Source organism: Thunnus maccoyii, chromosome 5 (genome assembly GCF_910596095.1).
Source record: "Thunnus maccoyii chromosome 5, fThuMac1.1, whole genome shotgun sequence".
Lineage (NCBI taxonomy): Eukaryota > Metazoa > Chordata > Actinopteri > Scombriformes > Scombridae > Thunnus > Thunnus maccoyii.
The window spans coordinates 14,801,015-14,820,066 of NC_056537.1; the positions used below are offsets into that span (position 1 = coordinate 14,801,015).

At 37.3% G+C, this 19,052-nt stretch overlaps 3 protein-coding genes across 7 annotated transcripts; 2 read left to right on the plus strand and 1 right to left on the minus strand.

Moving 5' to 3' along the window:
* Positions 1-100: 100 nt before the first annotated feature.
* LOC121897215 (aromatase) lies at positions 101-5,321 on the minus strand. Of its 2 annotated transcripts, none has more exons than XM_042411597.1 (10): positions 4,746-5,321; positions 3,756-3,778; positions 3,350-3,500; positions 3,113-3,267; positions 2,819-2,995; positions 2,578-2,692; positions 2,373-2,487; positions 2,114-2,276; positions 1,773-2,014; positions 101-1,688 (listed from the first exon to the last, which is right to left on the minus strand). In XM_042411597.1, exons 3-10 carry the CDS (start codon positions 3,442-3,444, stop codon positions 1,437-1,439), a joined length of 1,314 nt encoding a protein of 437 aa, XP_042267531.1. In that variant the 5' UTR covers positions 3,445-3,500; positions 3,756-3,778; positions 4,746-5,321; the 3' UTR covers positions 101-1,436. The 2 variants fall into 2 exon arrangements, with proteins under 2 accessions (XP_042267531.1, XP_042267530.1); XM_042411596.1 differs by having other exon boundaries at positions 3,756-3,966.
* LOC121897330 (gliomedin-like) lies at positions 5,316-10,059 on the plus strand. Its single transcript, XM_042411735.1, has 8 exons — positions 5,316-6,411; positions 7,439-7,490; positions 7,596-7,613; positions 7,708-7,761; positions 8,221-8,313; positions 9,006-9,125; positions 9,701-9,775; positions 9,923-10,059. The coding sequence occupies exons 1-8, from the start codon at positions 6,085-6,087 to the stop codon at positions 10,057-10,059; spliced, it is 876 nt and encodes a 291-aa protein (XP_042267669.1). The 5' UTR covers positions 5,316-6,084.
* A 93-nt stretch (positions 10,060-10,152) lies between these two features.
* LOC121897207 (olfactomedin-like protein 2A) lies at positions 10,153-17,248 on the plus strand. Of its 4 annotated transcripts, XM_042411580.1 has the most exons (19): positions 10,153-10,223; positions 10,337-10,405; positions 10,553-10,648; positions 10,726-10,806; positions 11,051-11,143; positions 11,246-11,335; positions 11,967-12,044; positions 12,504-12,593; positions 13,372-13,449; positions 13,927-14,016; positions 14,200-14,292; positions 14,997-15,053; positions 15,229-15,309; positions 15,398-15,487; positions 15,611-15,691; positions 16,034-16,102; positions 16,199-16,324; positions 16,413-16,563; positions 16,645-17,248. In XM_042411580.1, exons 1-19 carry the CDS (start codon positions 10,214-10,216, stop codon positions 17,111-17,113), a joined length of 1,992 nt encoding a protein of 663 aa, XP_042267514.1. In that variant the 5' UTR covers positions 10,153-10,213; the 3' UTR covers positions 17,114-17,248. The 4 variants fall into 4 exon arrangements, with proteins under 4 accessions (XP_042267514.1, XP_042267515.1, XP_042267516.1 ...); XM_042411581.1 differs by lacking the exon at positions 10,553-10,648; XM_042411582.1 differs by lacking the exons at positions 13,372-13,449; positions 13,927-14,016.
* Positions 17,249-19,052: the final 1,804 nt, after the last annotated feature.

A 19,052-nucleotide genomic window follows, 5' to 3' on the forward strand; every position in this document is an offset into this window, starting at 1 on the left:
TCATTCAATAGAGGCTATGAAGCAGATGTGCTGGACTAGAAGCAAAGAAAACATAATGATGATAAAGAGAATAATTTTTTGATGTTTTTCTCTTCTCATGTTTTTTTTATTTAGTCAACAGAAACAGAACATATAACAATATATATCACAGAAAGATGTTGCAAAGAACGGACACTATACACAATATGTCAGTGTAGATATGTAGAGTGAAAAATAGAATATATAAGGGACATGGGAGGTGAAGAAAATGAAGAAATAGGAGGGCAAAAAAAGGATTAAAAAGCTGAATAGCAGCCAAATGTTTAGAGCAGCTGAGTTGTAAAGGATTGGCTAAACTATGTGCTTTTGCATCATACTACCTTTTCCTCTCATACAGGTCTACATTTAATATTTGCTACATGAAAATATTTTAAATATGTATTGAATAAGCATTAAGAAGACAGCAAATATCAAAAATATTAGTAACATTTTACCGATTTGATGCCCCCTTCTGCATAATCCACATTTCCATTCACATCTATCAGAGCCCAATTAGAAATAAGAAGAAAAGATGTGCATGTAGCTAATATTTCATACCTTCCAGTGTGTGCTGAAATTACAGCGTGATGTTTACTAACACTACTCACTGTACCATAGTGTTACTTAATATTTAGTAAGAGATATAACATGATAGTAGTGTCTTCATTAGCAGGGTTAATTAAAACTACCCTGTGGAGTTTCTGACCTCTAGTAGCGCTGTGTGTGTCCCTGTTTTGTCTGTTTTCATCGTACACGCCGTCAAGAGGACACACATGCAAATGCCTGCAGCCAATAAACAGTTTACTGCAAGCTAACAAACCATTGTAAACAAGGCAGGACTTAGAATACTTAAAAAATTGTTGCTACAAATGTTTTATGAGGAGAAAAGTGCATTCAAAGTGTTTGTTTGGCCTCAAGGATACACATAATGTTTTGGTGAGTAACACCCAATATAAACATAACTTTTGTTTGTTTACAAGGAAACTCCGCAAGGCATCTTTAACATGAACCACTAAATCATGTAAGAGTTTGTTTCGAACAGTTTGTCACTACACTGAGACATGCACATATTTCTGGTCTTTTTGTTTTGTATATTTTGTGACCTCAAGACAGCAAAACAAAACCTTTAACCATGTCCTCCCTGGCTTTCCATACTGCGCCACATGGGTCAGAAATCCACTCTTGCACTGCTCTGAAACCTCCAACTGTATTAGTTAAAGGTCAGTTATGTCAACGTAAGCATAATTTCTTTTCTGACCACAAATTTACCATTTAATTGCTCTAAATATTTTTGATATATAATAACCCTAAGTGCTAGGATTTATATTTTTTGCACACTTTCATCTTGTCCAGGGAGTAGCAGGTCTTCAGCGAAACAGTTGTAGTTTTCATCCTCAGTGTAACGGTGCTGTTATGTCTCACATTTGAGTGTGTTGAGGTGGTGTCGTTCGAGGGATGAAGCGCATGGCCAGGCTGTGATCGTCCTTCATTGGCTGCCGTGACAGGTTGTTGGTCTGCTTGATGCTGCTGAGGGTGCTGCCTCGGCAAGGGCACACGGTGTAACGAGACAGCAGAGTGACCAAGATGGCCTTCATCATCACCATTGCGATATGTCTGCCCACGCAGGAACGAGGCCCGCAGCCAAAGGGCTGGAAGAAACGGTTGGGCACCTGCCAGACAGAGGAGATAAAGGAGTTTTTTTTTTTTTCTTTTGTCAGAGCCACATATTGTTGCACAGCCTTAAGTTAACTTACTGTTTTATCAAAGTTCTTCAGGCAAAATTCTTTAGGATTTGGGAAGAATTCAGTCTTATGCATACGACCGATGTTGAGAATGATGTTGGTGCCTTTTTTAATGTTTGTGCCTCCGATGTTGTCATCTTCTAGAGCTTTACGCATTGTGAAATCAACCACAGGATGAAACCTCAGACACTCGTTGATGAAACTCTCCAGCACTTTCAAGCTTTGATAATTAACATTTTCTGCTCCTTTTTCACCTGGAAATTAAAAATGGAGCATCCTTAGATCAATCAAATAGTTTGATTTTTAGTTGCCATGGAGAGAAACTGAAATTAACAAAGCACGGAAGCACTTACTCACGACAGAGTTCATCTCCTCCACTATTCTCAGCTCTACATCTGGCCTCTGTCTCAGCAGCATCAGCATGAAGAAGAGGCTGACGGAAAGCGTGTCAGGTCCTGCGATTACCATCTCCAGCACGCACTGCCTGACGTTATCTGCTGAGAGCTCTCCATGGTTCTGTTAGACGGGCGAACGGAGGTAATCAGAGTGCAGCGAACATATAATATCATTAGTGCATTAATGCTGTGTCACAGGCGTTTAAAAGAGATGGACCTGGGAAAAGATCAGCTCCGTTGCAAAGTCACGTTCGTCATCCAGCTTCTCTGATTCATTAATTTTCTTTCTTTTAATTTCAAGAAGGTGTTCCATTACATCTTGTAGCTCTTGGCTGATGGCGCAAACAACAACACAAAGATTAGATTGAAGAAATCACAAGCCAGATGTTGAGATGTTACTGTTGTGTGTGTGAGGACCTTACGCTGCTCTTTTATGCTTGTTGTACAGCCATCCGACTTTGAAAAATATATCAGGCTTAATTATAACTGTTTGCCAGGTCTCATAGTAGTTTTGGATTTTCACCAGCAAGTCCTTCTCTGAGTTATGAAGAAATAAAGTCAGGAGCTACAGGCTTCAGGACAAGAACTGGGATATTTTTTTTTTACTGGGAGAAAATACACAGTTTAAGTACAGGATATACAGATAGTGAACATGCAGCTGACCATTGAGAGGCACCCTGAGGAATAACCTGTTGGAGATGTCCACCACTATGGCTCTCAGCAGATTGAGAACGTCCACATGTCCGGAGGGGTCGGTCATCTCCTGCAGGCTGTCCAGGTGTTTGGTTGTGGAGCTCACGCAGACTGCCGCTGTCCTCTGGAGGCCAGGGCCTGTCAGAGCTGTGAAACATCCACAGTAATTCAATTACCACGAAGCGGCGTTTCAGTTATCGCCAGACTTTAATCTGATTTTCTTTAATATGTGAACATGTGTAGAAAAGGAGGAGAATTTCTCACCTTTAGAAAAATATGTCCTCACTTTTTTCCAGAGTGGCACATCACTGTTGAAAATAATACCCCTCCCTTCCATCCCAATACACTCCAGCCCCTTTTTGCTCCCAAATCTGGCTGTGTAGTTGACGCTCCTCAGAACATGGTACACTGAAGAGGACCTGAAAGAGAAGCCGGGCTCTGACTTTGTCGGATTACAGATTTGTGGGACTGTATGAACTGTTTTATCTCACAAGGACTTGCTTGCTGAGAATGAGGGTCTCCTCGCCATTAACCCAGACGCGAACCATGCTGCCGTATTTGTTGTTGTAGTAGTTGCTCGCCGTTCCTATCCCCATCCAGATGAACCTGCCGTAGGAGAGAATCGGACCGAGTCCTGCCAAGAAGGAAGGACCTGGCAGACAGGAAAGATGATAAACTACTTAAAGCAACACATGAGTTCATCTTCAGGGACAATACTCTGAAGCTGACTATGATGCTTTAAGGAAAAACATTCAATCAGTAAAATATTGTGTCATTTAATCAGTAATGTGATGCACAAACATATAAAACATATATGTCTCTGTTATCTACTTGTACCCACAGTCACCTGCACATGAGGCTCAATCTATACAAGTTATTTGAAGGAACAGCAGCTGAATTCTCTTACCTGGTATGTGTGAGCGCTTTGTTCTGCTCCAGGCGGTGAGGAGCAGAGCCAGCAGCAGCAGAAGAAGAAGAATGATAGCTTCAAACATTGTATCAAGTTTCATGGGGCAGATGGTGAGTGTCTCCAGCGGCAGCATCTTTTTCACAACTCCAGCCAGGTATACGTACACACGCACACATGCACGCCTGAGCAGGCTCACTGTGTCTTCTGCCTGCAGAGAGTTTGATGCATGCTCATAAAACGTCTGTCTCTAACCAACAGACAAAACAAGCTTATCTATTAGTCAAAACACAACAAGAAGAAGCTTAATCTCTGGACAGCCTTCGTTTTCATCCCTTGTAATGCTCTTGTCCTTGAGTGTTGGGATGTAACACAATAAAACCACACCCACGCAAAGCTTTATGATGAGCTAGGTATTATATTTCAAATCTATAGTCAGTTATAGACAGATACCCAAACCATTTCTGTATTCTGCCCCCCTTGACTTTGTATACTTTTGAGTTACAGCATCTTTTAAAAACATCTTTTAAAAAGTGGATCACAGTGGATTGAAATGAGTGTGATCAGTTCAAAATCAGAAAAGATGAGCATATTGATGGAATCAGAGTTTTGAAACAAAAGTAAAAAGGGTAATTAAGGTAAATATGAATTCAAGTTTAGAAATAACGGTGCAAAACTGAAAAAAAACCCCTCAAAGTTGTGCGCTTTGCTTGAGGTTTATCTTGTGATATCATCACTTCTAACCCTAAAATCTGAGATGATGGACTTCATGAACTTATTTCATCAATCAGAAGAAATTATAATATGATACTTTCCCCTCATAAAAGCTGAACATCTTAACCAATAATATATATATAGTATAATTTGTAGAAATATATTTGTAGAATATATTTGTAGAAAATGTTTATTTAGATTTGTTTAACGCGTTTAAAACATGAAAGCAGCCATTTTAAATTCTTCATATAGAAACGATTAAAGAACGATACTTACTTCTCTGGTCCTTGACTCCTCTGGTTAAGCTAGAGAGCAGTTTGACGACCCGCAGTGCTTCCTCTTCTGGTTTTAAAGATGATCAGCATTCTTCTGCCAAATTAATCACAGTGATTCAAGTGTTTCTAAATCCTTGGTTGAGCCTTTACTTTACTAGTTGCTTAGGAACACTTACAAGTACCATTACATAGCAGAACACCCTGAACAGGCTGGACAACAGTGCACGTCTAAAGCACAAAGCTGCTTCAAAAAGAAGCAAAAAAAAAACAACTGTTTTTATTCATAGGAATGCAAAAACTGAAGGTCTTTCATCACTTTTTGTCTGTATCATTTTTTTCTCCAGAGTGGCTGACCTCACATTTAGCTTTGTTCAAAAAAAAAAAGAAACCCCACTGTCCCATTCTTCAACCGAGGAGGCTTTTCAAGGGGAAATTAATTAGCTGGGTCAGACTGACCCATGTCAAAGAGAGCAGGGATTTACCCAGCAACTCAAAAGGAGGAACAAGGGAGTGAGAAAATATAATCTGTAATCGTTCATCATTTTAATTAAAAAAAAATTCTGCCCACACAATTAGACTGTGCATCACTGAAAGTAAGAAAAGCATGGAAGAAAAATTAAAAAGGGAGAATAGAGTTCGTGCAGAGGTTGTGTGCTTATAATGAAATGTCCTTCAAGCTCAATGAATAGCTGGTATGCTCTTGATCAAGATATTGGCCTTTTTAGGAGTTTGTGTGGAGGCTTTCATGCCATGTTGGCTGAAGAATCTTATTTCCTTATTGTAGAAGAAACTAAACTGGATAATTAGAACTTTTTGTAATTGAAGAAACTTGTTACTTGTCACTTGCAAAGTGGAGCAAAAGAATCTATGTTTGGAGCTGTGTATTGAGATAAAAGAAAACCCGTTTATAAAAGGGAGATTTTGACACTGACATACGTATCCCCACGCTCTCACTGCTTCTGAAAGCTCCTTTATAAATCCAAAGAATGTTCCCCTTGTTCACAACTTATTTGTTCCACTTCCATGTAATTTTGTGTGGGACGGACTGGTGACAGTATTGAGAGAAAAAAGGCACCAGAATGATGTGAAGCACCACACTGTCTGCAGAATGTGTCATTATGGAAATATGTCCACTTGCTGCTTCTAAATCAAGCAACCCTACAGAATTGAGCTGTTTCCCAGATGCATGTTGACATGTTTATTTCTCTCCGACAGCTTGAGCGTAATTTCCCACTGACGTGTCGTCTGTTGGCAGGTATTCAGATATGTGCTGTATGTGCTTGTGAATTTCAGAGCGCAGATCAACTCTGCAGCGGTGGAGCAGGCGACAGTGTTGAAACATGAAGGAGAGGAGCGGAGTTTGTCTTGCGTTGAAAGCGCTGCTGGCAGGGGTGTGTGTGCTGCTGCTCCTGAGCTCGGCAGGTGTGGTGTTTCTGCTGTTTCGACACAAGGAGCTGACGGAGGAAGTGGTCAGGCTGGACGCCCAGATGCAGGCGCTGGCACAGAGCTGCAGGCTGCAGACAGGATTCCTGCGCACGGAGCCTGGAGAGGCCGGACAGCTGAAGGCGCTCGACCGCAGCAGAAGGAGCCACAGTGGAGCTCCAAAACAAAGCCTTGACAAAGACGAGAAGGATATGCTGATGCTGATGACATACTCCATGGTCCCTGTAAGATTCTTTAAATAAAAGTGTGAATGTTGCAGGCTGTTTACTGTACTGTGAGAATATAAAGCATGAGATTTATGAATGACAGATTCCTATGAGAGAGAACAGGGGAAGAATGAACAGTATTTCTGCCGTCATCTTAAATAGAAACAGTTCCTCTCTTTTCCCCTTTGGGATAAGAAGCATGTGGATGTGATCCAAAGAATCCAAAGAGTCTGTTGCAGTGATTAAGAGCAAAGCAGTCTGTCTTTCCTTTTGAGTGTTTCCTGGATAAATGCTTTTGGCAGTGGAGCGTGAATGTTTACCTGCTCCTCCCTCGACTGTACGCCCATCCTCTGGGAACTGACCTTCCTTCAGAGGGCGCTGCCACAGGGAGGACAGCATATATTGTGATACTGAAGTATCTCACCAGTAGACTTAACATAAAATATACTTTCATTGTTAGCTTGACAAATATTGATTTCCAGTCAAAAAAGAGATGCATGGAGGGCTGCTTGGGTGTAGAAAGATATCCCTCTGGTGCTCTTCGGTTCAGGGATCCTACTAGTTTAGAGTTATTGAAAAGATCTGAGGCACTCAAGTGGGTAAAAATTTTAAAAAGCCTTTAATGTAATGTATTGATTGCCAATGATGAAGGCCTAAATGGCTGAAACAAGTAGGAATGTTTTTAACTATGACTAAGTAGCCATGAAATATTTAAAAGCTTTTTAAATTTTTTTACCCTCTTGACTGCCTCAGATCATTTCAATAACTCTAAATATGGATTTCCCTCATTAATGTCACTTTGTAATTATTAATATTTATTACTAATAATAGAAATGATATGTAAAATGTAAGTAATATATCATCTCCTCTCTTTAGATGTGCTCTGCTGGCTAAGACAAGTGCTCCTTGTCACAATAACAGCAAACATATTTGTTTTCAAGTGATTGAAAGACCAAAACGTGACTTGTGCAGACAGTTTGTCCAGGTGTACTCACAATCAACACTGACTTCACCTACTGTTTCTCTCTGTTTTTCTTTATTTCAGGTTAAAGCCTTTGTAGATCTGTGTAATAGCTCCAGAGGAATTTGTTTAACAGGTAAGTTTTATTAATATTACTTGTTCCAACACTGTGCGTGTGACGGTAACTGGTGCTTATACTGTATTTGCTTTATGTGAAATTATTTATTTATTTATTTCCCAGGCCCACCTGGACCTCCAGGTAAAAAACAACAACAGACATTTTAATTGACTACATCAGTTACTTAAACAGAGCTCAGTTTGTTACTTACAGTCACAATGTTTTTGCATGTTAGGTTTGCCTGGTAGAGCTGGTTCACCAGGACCACCGGGCAGACGAGGAAAAAGAGGTGAGAGATCTGTATACCCTGTGTAGAAATGTGCTCCAGAGGAAACACTCAGACAAGTTTCAGTGACAAGTTTCAAACAGTCTTTCATTGTTCAACAGTCGTTACATAACATGAGCATCCCACTCGTTGTCTAAGAGACACTTTGTCTATAGCCACCACACTAGCAATATGTGGTATTGTTGGAAATTGTTTACTGAAATGATTATGCTTGAATCTTGCTGTATGTTGCTGTAGTTTGAACCTTTTTGATGTTTTTTATCTTTAACTCAGTAACTGGAACATTTCAGTGCCTCTTGATGGATTGACTTGGCTGTATTTAGAGGAAATAGTTCATGTTTAAAAAAAAATCTAAGATCATCTGTTGACAGGTTTACAGTTGTAAAATGATCTCATGATTATCTCATTATTTCTATTTTAATCTCAGTGGTTTAAATTAATATGACACCTGTCAATGTGTAGGACACCCTGGTGAAAAAGGAGAACCAGGACCTAAAGGAGACCCAGGGGCTCTACGACTGAAAGGCGAGACCTGCAATGACATTTTCATTGAGGGTGAGTGATGACAGCGTACTTGACCCTGATATGGATGATTCAATATTCACTTCAAGATTCAATCTGACAAACTAATGTTACAAAATGTGTGTTCCATTTTTGTGTGTTTCATTATCATTAAAATTCACCACTGTACGTGCTGTGTTTGAAGTGATGTCTGCTGGTTTTGTCACCACATCTGGTTGTTTATGGTTGGTCGATTGATCAGTCCATCCAAGATTTCAGAGCAAGAAATGTTGACAAATAATGCTCCGATTGCCACTAAATTTGGTGTAGATATTCAAGGATACCCATGATATAGTGACCCCCCCCCCCCCCCCCCCCGACCTTTTGTCTTGTGCCACCATCAGGTCAAGGTAGGTACTATCTCAAAAACGAATGGTGACCATGAAATCAGCTGTGAGTATTCATGTTCTCAAGAGGATAAACTTGTGGTGATCTCATGACCGTTTCACCATCATCAGGCCACAATTTCCACTTCCATGAAATGTGCTAAACACACTCATACTAAGCTGTCTTGATTTTAAAGACTTGATAGCCTCCAGCTCTGAGATGATATTGAATAGTATGATTTCATAAATGAAACAGCTCTTTTTATTTTTTTATTAGATGAAAAAGCCAATGTGATTGATCAGCAGTATTGTTCAGTAGGTCAGTTTTGACTTGTAGTTGTTGTATATGTATATTTCAAGGTCCTCCTGGTCCAAGGGGTCCACCTGGCCCACCCGGTCCACCTGGTCCTGCTCGGTGCCCTGAGAAAACAAGAACCAACACCAGCAGAGAACACACCCATCAAACCAACATGTTGACGGGTACGAACATTCACCAGAATGAAAAAACTGGTGAAGGACAGAAAAAAGACTAAAATAACATGAAATTCCCATGAAATTAGTATCAAACATTCTAGATGTTGTAATATGGTTAAAAAAGTTCATAGTTTAATTAATCCCTCTCAGAGAGCGGCAGTTGTGGTCAGCTAAAAATGTCTGTTAATATTATCCAATAGTGTCCTATAGTATCAAAAAGTGTTAAAACATCCACATAACCTTTTTAAACTACTCTTTTACTATAATCTACTTCTCTGATGTCCATCAGTGTGCTCAGTTTGGGCCAAACATTCATTGTTTTGCCAAAAAATGGCAAAATAAACTGTTTCCTTCTCTCATACACTGGTCACTGTGGTCAATTCACTGCAGCCAACACTGATCAACTTTGACCACAGACACTATATCTGATCGATAGCATCATTTTAATAGTTAACTATTGTCTCTTTTTCAACATAAAAGGATCTTAGTTTGTTCATCAAATCTAAATCAAATCTCTAATTATTATGATTAATATGAACATGATGACATGATATGTTTCTACTCTGATTTTACATATTTAGATTCATCTCCTTTCCTGACCAGAGAGGCCGTCAATGAAACCAGAAACATCAGCAGCTGGTCAAGTAACGAGACTGGTAGGAAATCATTCAGAATTAAGATATTCATTACAGTAATGACATGAGTTCATGATTTTTATTACTGTATATGTTGTTTATGTTATGGCCTCAAGTTTATCTTCAGTATTATATATCTGGTTGTTGAATTAATCTTCTTCTCTGCAGAATCTTCAACACCTCGTCCAGCTGATGATGCCAGAAGCGTCTTGAATGTTACGTACTCCAAGAAACTTTTAGACACAAATATAGAATCGGGTAAGCCGCCATTTAGAGTGACAGGAAGACTTTATTTTCAGATCTAACTTTGATAATACGAAAAAAAAAACATGATTCAGTTTTGACATATTCACATGTATCTTTAGTTTAGCTTTTGAGTTCACCAGATCCCCATTCTCTACAGATCTGACTCAAAAGAGTGACGCTTTTAATAGCAGTGGAAATATTAATGATACGTCCATGAAAAGTGGTAAGAAACATATTTATATATATGTGTACCATATTTAGTTTTTGTTAAATATAAATATGAACATAAACACAACTATGAGAAATTGTGAATCGGCTTTATATCTACTACTTTAGACTCTTCATATCCACCTCAGACCAACAATCTGATGAATGTGACGACCAATGAGCGCTGGACAACAACTGGTGAGAAAATAATCTATCCATATCTATATCTATATATCGATCTCTTTCTATATATACAGTATATATTCTATCTATCGAATAATTCATTCAAATACTGATTTGATCTAGAGTGTATTATTAAAACCACAAAATGTACTTTTTATTTAGTGGACTCAGTATCCTTTCATCCAGACTACAGCCACAACATCTTGAATGATACCAACATGGACAATGTTACAGACAAACCAATAAAATCATTAACAGGTAGGACATTTTGTGTTTTGAATTATAAGTAAAAGTAAGCTGTAAGTGTTACATAAATGTCTTGTTTTATTCTACAGCTCCACTTTCTCCAGATCTGACTCAAAACAGTGATGTCTTCAATGGCAGCAGAAACATTACTGATACACCCATGAAAAGAGGTAAGAAACTGTCATATTGTATATACTGTCATGAATTCATGTATCATTACTTTAGCTTTTAGACACAAATACGAAATCTGGTTAGCAATTATTTTGAGTGGCAGAATTCACTGACAGACCTCATTAATGATTTTATTTCATTTAATCTCATAAACTTGTGTAATACATGTGAATGTGACTGTTTGGCTACAACCTGACTAAGTATATATTTATGGTATTTCCTATTCTGTGTTATTTCCGACAGAGTTGGTATCACCTCCTCCAGACTACAGCAATGACACTTTGACTGAAACCAACACAGAGAATGTTACAGAGGCATCAATTAACATATTAACAGGTAGGAGACACTGGAACTCATTTATGAAATGTTTGGACACACAGATTTGAGTTTAACTTTATACTGTACTTATCTACTTGAATCTCACCTTTGTTTCCATAGTTTTACCGACACCACATCCAGCTCATGACACCAGAGATGTTTTAAATGTTACTGACACTGAGAAACTTCCAGACACAAATTTGGAAACTGGTAAGTAAACATTTGAGTGGCAGAAAAACTTAATTGACAGACATCTTTACTGATGTTACTTATGAATATTATATTCCATTTCTGCCAAGTCTGTTCCACTAGATGCCACTAAATTCTTCACACTCCACCGTTAATATTAGCAACGAATGTTAAAACATGACTGGGATTAACTCTTGATATGAAATTAAAAATGCATAAAAGAGATTATATTATTAGATTTTATTATTAGAATTTAGTCATGATAGGTTTTCACAAACACACTTCTTGTACTGAGGCCATTTGACCCATATAAACTGTAACTAATATAAAAATGCATAGACTTTTCATAACTGGTGAAAAGAAGTACAATCTCCTTGTGCTTTGATCCAAGCTCAGCATTCGTACAAAATCCTAAGTCTGATCTTTAAGTGGTCAGTGGTTGTTAATAATGTGCAATGTGGTTGTCAAGGATTTTGCAGGTTTTCACTCCGTCAGTCATTACAGTCGGTGGCTTCACTGATCCATTTCTCTGGTTGAAACTTGATGAAATCAGCTGCTGTAATGTTCAGCTGAATGCAGGATGTAGAGAACATAAACTGTACTTTGATTATATGAAAGAAAATGTTAAACCCAGCTCTGTTTTATTTTCCAGAGTCATTTCATGAAGACGACACCTCAAATGATACCAACACAGAGAACGTTACAGATCCGGCGATTAACATATTAACAGGTAGGAGACACTGGGACTCATTTATGAAATATTTGGACACACAGATTTGAATTTAACCTCATACTGTACTTATCTACTTGAATTATTGTTATTGTCATATTGTTTTATTAGGATCCCCATTAGCTGCCAATTTAATGACCGCTAGTCTTCCCGAAAAACACAAATACAGAGTGTTATTGATAATACATTAAAATAAGAAAATAAATTGTTAACAATAATGATAAACTAAAAGAAAAACATGGGAAAAGTTTTAAATTCATGCTGACTTTGAGGACTTAAATTTACAGTTTACCCATTCATGAAGATAATGAAATAAAAAATAAAAACAAGAATCTAAAAAAAGAAGATAAATATGGAAGAAAAATGAAAAGATAAAAACAACAGTTAATCATTTGGTCATCTGCAACAATTCACTTTTCAATATCTAGAATAACTTGAATCTCACCTTTGTCTCCATAGTTTTACCAACAACACATCCAGCTCATGACACCAGAGATGTTTTAAATGTTACTGACACTGAGAAACTTCCAGACACAAATTTGGAAACTGGTAAGTAAACATTTGAGCGGCAGAAAAACCTAATTGACAGACATCTTTACTGATTTTACTTATGAATATTATATTCCATTCCTGCCAAGTCTGTTCCACTAGATGCCACTAAATTCTTCACACTCCACCGTTAATATTAGCAACGAATGTTAAAACATGACTGGGATTAACTCTTGACGTGCTTCAATACACAGAATTAGGGTTAAGACATAAAAATGAAATAACAATTATGTTTGCAAAGGGCAAAACGTTTTTGATATGAAATTAAAAATGCATAAAAGAGGACACATTCTTATTATGTTGGTATAAATGTTTGATTTTATTATTAGAATTTAGTCATGATAGGTTTTCACAAACACATAAATCCAAAAAGTTTTCTCTTCTTGTACTGAGGCCATTTTACATATGTGTCATGTAACATTTGACCCATATAAACTGTAACTCTAATATAAAAATGCATAGACTTTTCATTACTGGTGAAAAGAAGTACAGTCTTCTTGTGCTATGATCCAAGCTCAGCATTCGTACAAAATCCTAAATCTGATCTTTAAGTGGTCAGTGGTTGTTAATAATGTGCAATGTGGTTGTTGAGGATTTTGCAGGTTTTCACTCCGTCAGTCATTACAGTCGGTGGCTTCACTGATTCGTTTCTCTGGTTGAAACTTGATGAAATCAGCTGCTGTAATGTTCAGCTGAATGCAGGATGTAGAGAACATAAACTGTACTTTGATTATATGAAAGAAAATGTTAAACCCAGCAGCTCTGTTTTATTTTCCAGAGTCATTTCATGAAGACGACACCTCAAATGATACCAACACAGAGAACGTTACAGATCCGGCAATTAACATATTAACAGGTAGGAGACACTGGGACTCATTTATGAAATATTTGGACACACAGATTTGAATTTAACCTCATACTGTACTTATCTACTTGAATTATTGTTATTGTCATATTGTTTATTAGGATCCCCATTAGCTGCCAATTTAATGACTGCTAGTCTTCCCGGGGTCCTTGCAAGAAAATTATTACAACAAAACACAAATACAGAGGATAATACATTAAAATAAGAAAAGAAATTGTTAACAATAATGATAAACTAAAAGAAAAACATGGGAAAAGGTTTAAATTCATGCTGACTTTGAGGACTTAAATTTACAGTTTACCCATTCATGAAGATAATGAAATAAAAAATAAAAACAAGAATCTAGAAAAAGAAGATATATATGGAAGAAAGATGAAAACATAAAAACAACAGTTAATCATTTGGTCATCTGCAACAATTCACTTTTCAATATCTAGAATAACTTGAATCTCACCTTTGTCTCCATAGTTTTACCAACACCACATCCAGCTCATGACACCAGAGATGTTTTAAATGTTACTGACACTGAGAAACTTCCCGACACAAATTTGGAAACTGGTAAGTAAACATTTGAGCGGCAGAAAAACTTAATGGACATTTTTACTGATGTTACTTATTTTTGGTACTCTGCAAGAATTTTAGTACCTTCTTTAAAACAATAACATCTCTTAAAGGTGCAGTGTGTAGGATTTAGTGGCATCTAGCCAGGTGATTATATATTTTTTTATTTTTATTTTCTAGAGTCAGCATCAATTCATGAAGACTACAGCCACAACACCTTGAATGAAACCAACACAGAGAATGTTACAGAGGCTGCAATAAAATTATTATCAGGTAAGAAATACAGCGTTTTGAATTATTTGTGAAGCGACTCACCACAAGTTTAAAACATACATAATGTTTCATTTCACTCTACAGGCCCAATTTCTGCAGATGAAATCAGTGATGCTTTCATTAGCAGCGAAACCATTATTGGTACACTCATGAAAAGTGGTAAAAAAAATTGTCATGTGTAGAGTATTTGGTGTCAGTATCGTCTAAACCACACATTTAGTTTCAGCAGTTTTTCTTTTCCCTCAAAACCCAGCCATCATGATCATGAATCATCACCCTCAATGTGCTGAGTTAAAGATTTCTTTTCTTGCAAGATTCAGTGAAATACATTACTAGTGGTGTTATTTTGCCAGTTATCTCGGCTGCAAACACAATCCAGATCAGGTGACAGGCTAATGTTAATATTAAAGGAATAGTTTGACCTTTTGGGAATAATGTTTATTGGTTTTCTTGCTGAGAGTTAGATGAGATAATTGACTCCACATTTCCGGTCTTTGTGTTAAGCTAAGCTAACTGGCTGTAGGCTGCAGCTTCATATTTACTGTGCAGACATGAGAGTTGTATCAATCCTCTCATCTAACTCTCGGCCAGAGATGTTCAACTATTCCTTTAAAGGTTTTTATTGTGGTAGGATACTCTCCGAAAAATTAGATTCTTTAACATATGAAAAATGTGAATTATTCTTATTCTTGTTATTATTTCAGACTCTTCACATTCACCCCATCTAAATGTGACTAACAACAAGAGATGGACCAAAACTGGTGAGAAATTTCAGTTTAAAATTAGAGAAGTGTACAACAATATATTAAAGTAGTTGATTATTTTGATTGAATGCTGTTTGTAACTTAAGGCTTCAAGTTCCTCTTCAATGTGATTTCACAATATTTAATGTGTGTCAATTTTTTCTTGTCGCTGAATTCATTTTCTTTTCTGCAGAGTCTCCAAAACCTCGTCCAGCGGATGATGACAGAGATGCTTTGAATGTTGCTGACACTGAAAAAACAAATATAGAGTCTGGTAAACAACCATTCTGTGAGTCAGAAACACTTTTTATTGACAGACTTTATATAAAAAACATATCAAACCCTTACTTTTTATTTTTTAGAGTCAGCATCATTTCATCCAGACTACAGCCACACCTTGAATAATAACATCATAGAGACTGTTACAGGGGCACCAATACCATTAGTTACAGGTAGGAACTACTGTTTTCAATTATATGTCACCATATAAATGTATCCATTTGTCTCTTGTACCTGATGCTCCACCAAACACCATCAGAATCTGTAAAAATTATATGTTTTATGTGATTCTACAGACTCATTTTCTACAGAATCGACTCAAAAGAGTGACGTCTTTAATAGCACTAGAAACGTTATTGGCGCACCCATGAAAAGTGGTAAGAAACTTTCAAATCTACCATATTTGGTTTGAGTAACATCATCTTTAATATACTGATTTTAAGATTTCTTTTATTCCAAGGTTCGATAAAATATATTAACAGCGGATTTATAACAACCTTGCACAAAAAACAAAGCGTACTGCTCAGCACTTATCAGTAAACAGAATAAACATCCACCCTCATTCACTGGCTACTGTATGTCCAAATCAAGTAATAGGCTAATGTTGACTGTTATTACGGTCACATTATGAAAATTAAAGGTTTTATAAAAGTGGTAGACTACTATCATATTTTTTTAATACTAGAAAATGTGAATTAGCTTTAATCTTATTATTTTAGACTCTTCATATCCACCTTGGACTGACAATCAGATGAATGTGACAACTAATGACAGCTGGACAAAAACCGGTGAGAAAACTTTGAATTAAACTTGAAATTATATGTGTATGTACTATCTATCAGTTTATCTATTGAATATTTAATTAAAACACGTATTCTATCTAGAATGTTTTATTAAAAGCATAAAATGTTCGGAGGAAGTCACCAAAATGCAAAGCACTTATGGATCCTGGATGTCAGACACATCCCAGCTGAATGAAGGTCGATACTGGCAGGCCGAGCATTTTTCAGGTGACATACACACCGACCGCAAGTATACCATCCATCACAGAGGTTTGTGAGTTGTTGTGGATTTAACATATGAACATTTCTTTCCCAGGTCGACTTTTGACGGAGCACAAGAACATTTCGGCATTTCAAAACACAAGCATTAAAACTATAGATGTCAAGAAGTTCTACCAAGGGTGCGGCCATGTCGTTTACAAGGGGTCCTTTTACTTCCATAACGCAGGAACACACAGACTTGTAAAGTAAGTGACTGTAACATAAGACTAACCAAAACTTCTGTACTCAGCTTTTTAACTTACCTGATATTTTAATTTATTTTACAGATTTAACCTGAACACCAGGAGAACAAACACTCTGATCATGGCACGCAGCAGATACAATAACCTGACTTATCTTTTCCGCAACTCAAAGACTTATTTCAAGTTTGCTGTGGATGAAAATGGACTGTGGGTCATCTTTGCATCAAACACAGGTGACAATACGATGGTTGCGAAGCTAAACCCCGAGACATTCTCCGTGGAGTCTGTCATTAACACTGCCTACCCCACAAGTAAAGCGGGAAATGCTTTCATAGCATGTGGGGTGCTTTATATCACCGATGGCAAAGACAGAAGAGTGACATATGCCTTCGATTTAAAGAAAGAGAGTCCTCTTGATATAAGTTTTGATCTAAGGCCAGCTAATGGCATCTTGGCTATGTTGTCATATTATCCCAACAAAAAGCTTTTGTACATGTGGGACAACAGCAGTGTGAAAACCTGCAAAGTTAAACTCAAGCAGACCCAAACATAATCACAAACTTTGTAACAAATTAGTAATAAAAGAGTGTTTTATGTGTCAGTTGGTTTAGTTGAATTTCGTCACTGTATTTCTACACAGGAGGAAGTTTCTTGCAGATGTTTGGTAATAAATGTGTCACTCATCAGACAAATCACGATGACTAAGTACTTTATTTTTGCTGATTTTCAGAGACGATAATGCAGGAAGTGTGATATGACAAAATATTTGCTTTGATAATATTTATTAGCCTAAATTTGCCACATTAATTGGTTGAATTGATTTGTCATGTTGACAAAAATAATTATTATGTATATAGTTCATATTTATCCCATTTGTGTGATATTGTAGATATTTAATGCAGGGAAACACACAGAAGAAAGGGCAAAGGGCTCAGCTGAAGGCTACAAACTGAGAGCTCATGGAGTTTCTGTTGCCTGCATAAAACCTAAGGCTGGATTACTGACTGGGCTAAGCAGGTGACTGTGTCAGGGCCACAAAAGCCCCAAGTTTCACTATCTGCCAGTAGATTATTGGTTATTTGTTAGAGAATGTGAAGTGTGATAACAACTAAAGAAGGTTCTGCATTCTTATCTTGGCTTGAGGGCCTGTTGTAATGGAAACTTGAAGGTGACACGTTACATAAATACACAGAAAGCAGTTGCTGGTGGTGGTCAGCAGGGGCCCTCTTCTAGGTTAAGCCTGAGATTACAAAAGTGGTGCAATAGACCTCTTTTTCACACATCTGAGAACTGTATTCTCATGAGGTAAGAGGCCATGCATTAGGGCTGAAGTCTGGTCTTTGGGGACAGATAATGCATTCAATTTGTTTGGAGGCCTCTGTTGTTCTTAACACTTAAAAGCAGACATGAAAAGGGGTTCCAGCCTCAGTCATCCTTCATTGAAAGTTTGGTTTCTCTGCTGCAAATAACATATAATTAAGATTTGACAAGATTAGTTTATTGTTCATTATTGCAATGGATTAAGCAGCAGACAAGTTATCACTAGACACAGGAAAAAACCACTTGAGTTGGTTTAATATCCAGAGGACAAGGATTACCTGCACAGCGTTATTCTGATCACACAGCCAGAAGGATGTCACATCTTCCCTTCATAAATAAATTAAACAGTTTCTTTCTTTTTGCTTACACACTAGTCAGCTTGCTTATCTTCAGTGGATCCAGTTCTACCCACAAGAAATGAGCTTCAGTGATCAGAAAAATGAAGCATGCTGAATTTTAACCAGAGGTGTCAGATGTCTGTCGTTCAAAGGTGAAAGGTGGTCGGTTTAAAGAGAAAACCAGACAGCTTACAGAAGAAACAAGAGCACATAGTGTACAGTTTGTGTGTTAGGCTCTAAAGAAAATTATGCTTCTGTTTCTCTTTATTGCAATTTTGAATTATGAATGCTACTAATAAACTCAAAGGTCGTGTTCTAGATAGTTTAGATTTATACCGAGTAGTAGTCGTACTGTTTTTTCCACTCTTATTTGCAGTTATCTGGAAAGAAGAAACTGACTGCTCACTCTTCACTGCTTTTGTTTTTTAAACTACATAGAGGACAAGAGTTCATTAACATTAAAGCATTATGTGTATGTTATTATTGTTAATTACAAAGGGGTTCTGGGACCTCTCAGTCTTTCATCATAATATCTCAGTGATTGGTTTATGATGAATACAGCCTAGTATTCTTAGCAGACGTATCTACTGTATGTTGGTTTGATATTCGATAGCTTACTGGTGTCTACTGTGAATCTGGGTATTTTATTTTAAAGCCCCCCTCCATTCAAAAAGATGTTTTGCTTCTTGTTCCTACGGTTGGTTGTTTGAGCTTCACCTTTCAGGATGATACATGAGAAGAGTTTGACACTATAAGGCTGTTTTCACATTCTTCCACTGAAAGTGGAAAATTTCTTTGTTATTGAAAAGTTTAATGGGTGGGCTTACGAGCATG

Bases quoted from the DNA above. Each gene is read 5' to 3' on its own strand.
- LOC121897207 (XM_042411580.1), top strand. The intron at 12,594-13,371 runs GTAAGTAAACAT...TTTATTTTCCAG, and splicing joins AGACACAAATTTGGAAACTG to AGTCATTTCATGAAGACGAC. The intron at 15,054-15,228 runs GTGAGAAATTTC...TCTTTTCTGCAG, and splicing joins CAAGAGATGGACCAAAACTG to AGTCTCCAAAACCTCGTCCA.
- LOC121897215 (XM_042411596.1), bottom strand. From the start codon at position 3,891: ATGCTGCCGCTGGAGACACTCACCATCTGCCCCATGAAACTTGATACA. The intron at 3,268-3,349 runs GCAAGTCCTTGT...CTTCTCTTTCAG, and splicing joins GAGACCCTCATTCTCAGCAA to GTCCTCTTCAGTGTACCATG. The intron at 2,488-2,577 runs GTAAGGTCCTCA...TTGCGCCATCAG, and splicing joins AACAAGCATAAAAGAGCAGC to CCAAGAGCTACAAGATGTAA.
- LOC121897330 (XM_042411735.1), top strand. From the start codon at position 6,085: ATGAAGGAGAGGAGCGGAGTTTGTCTTGCGTTGAAAGCGCTGCTGGCA. The intron at 6,412-7,438 runs GTAAGATTCTTT...TCTTTATTTCAG, and splicing joins TGACATACTCCATGGTCCCT to GTTAAAGCCTTTGTAGATCT. The intron at 8,314-9,005 runs GTGAGTGATGAC...GTATATTTCAAG, and splicing joins CAATGACATTTTCATTGAGG to GTCCTCCTGGTCCAAGGGGT.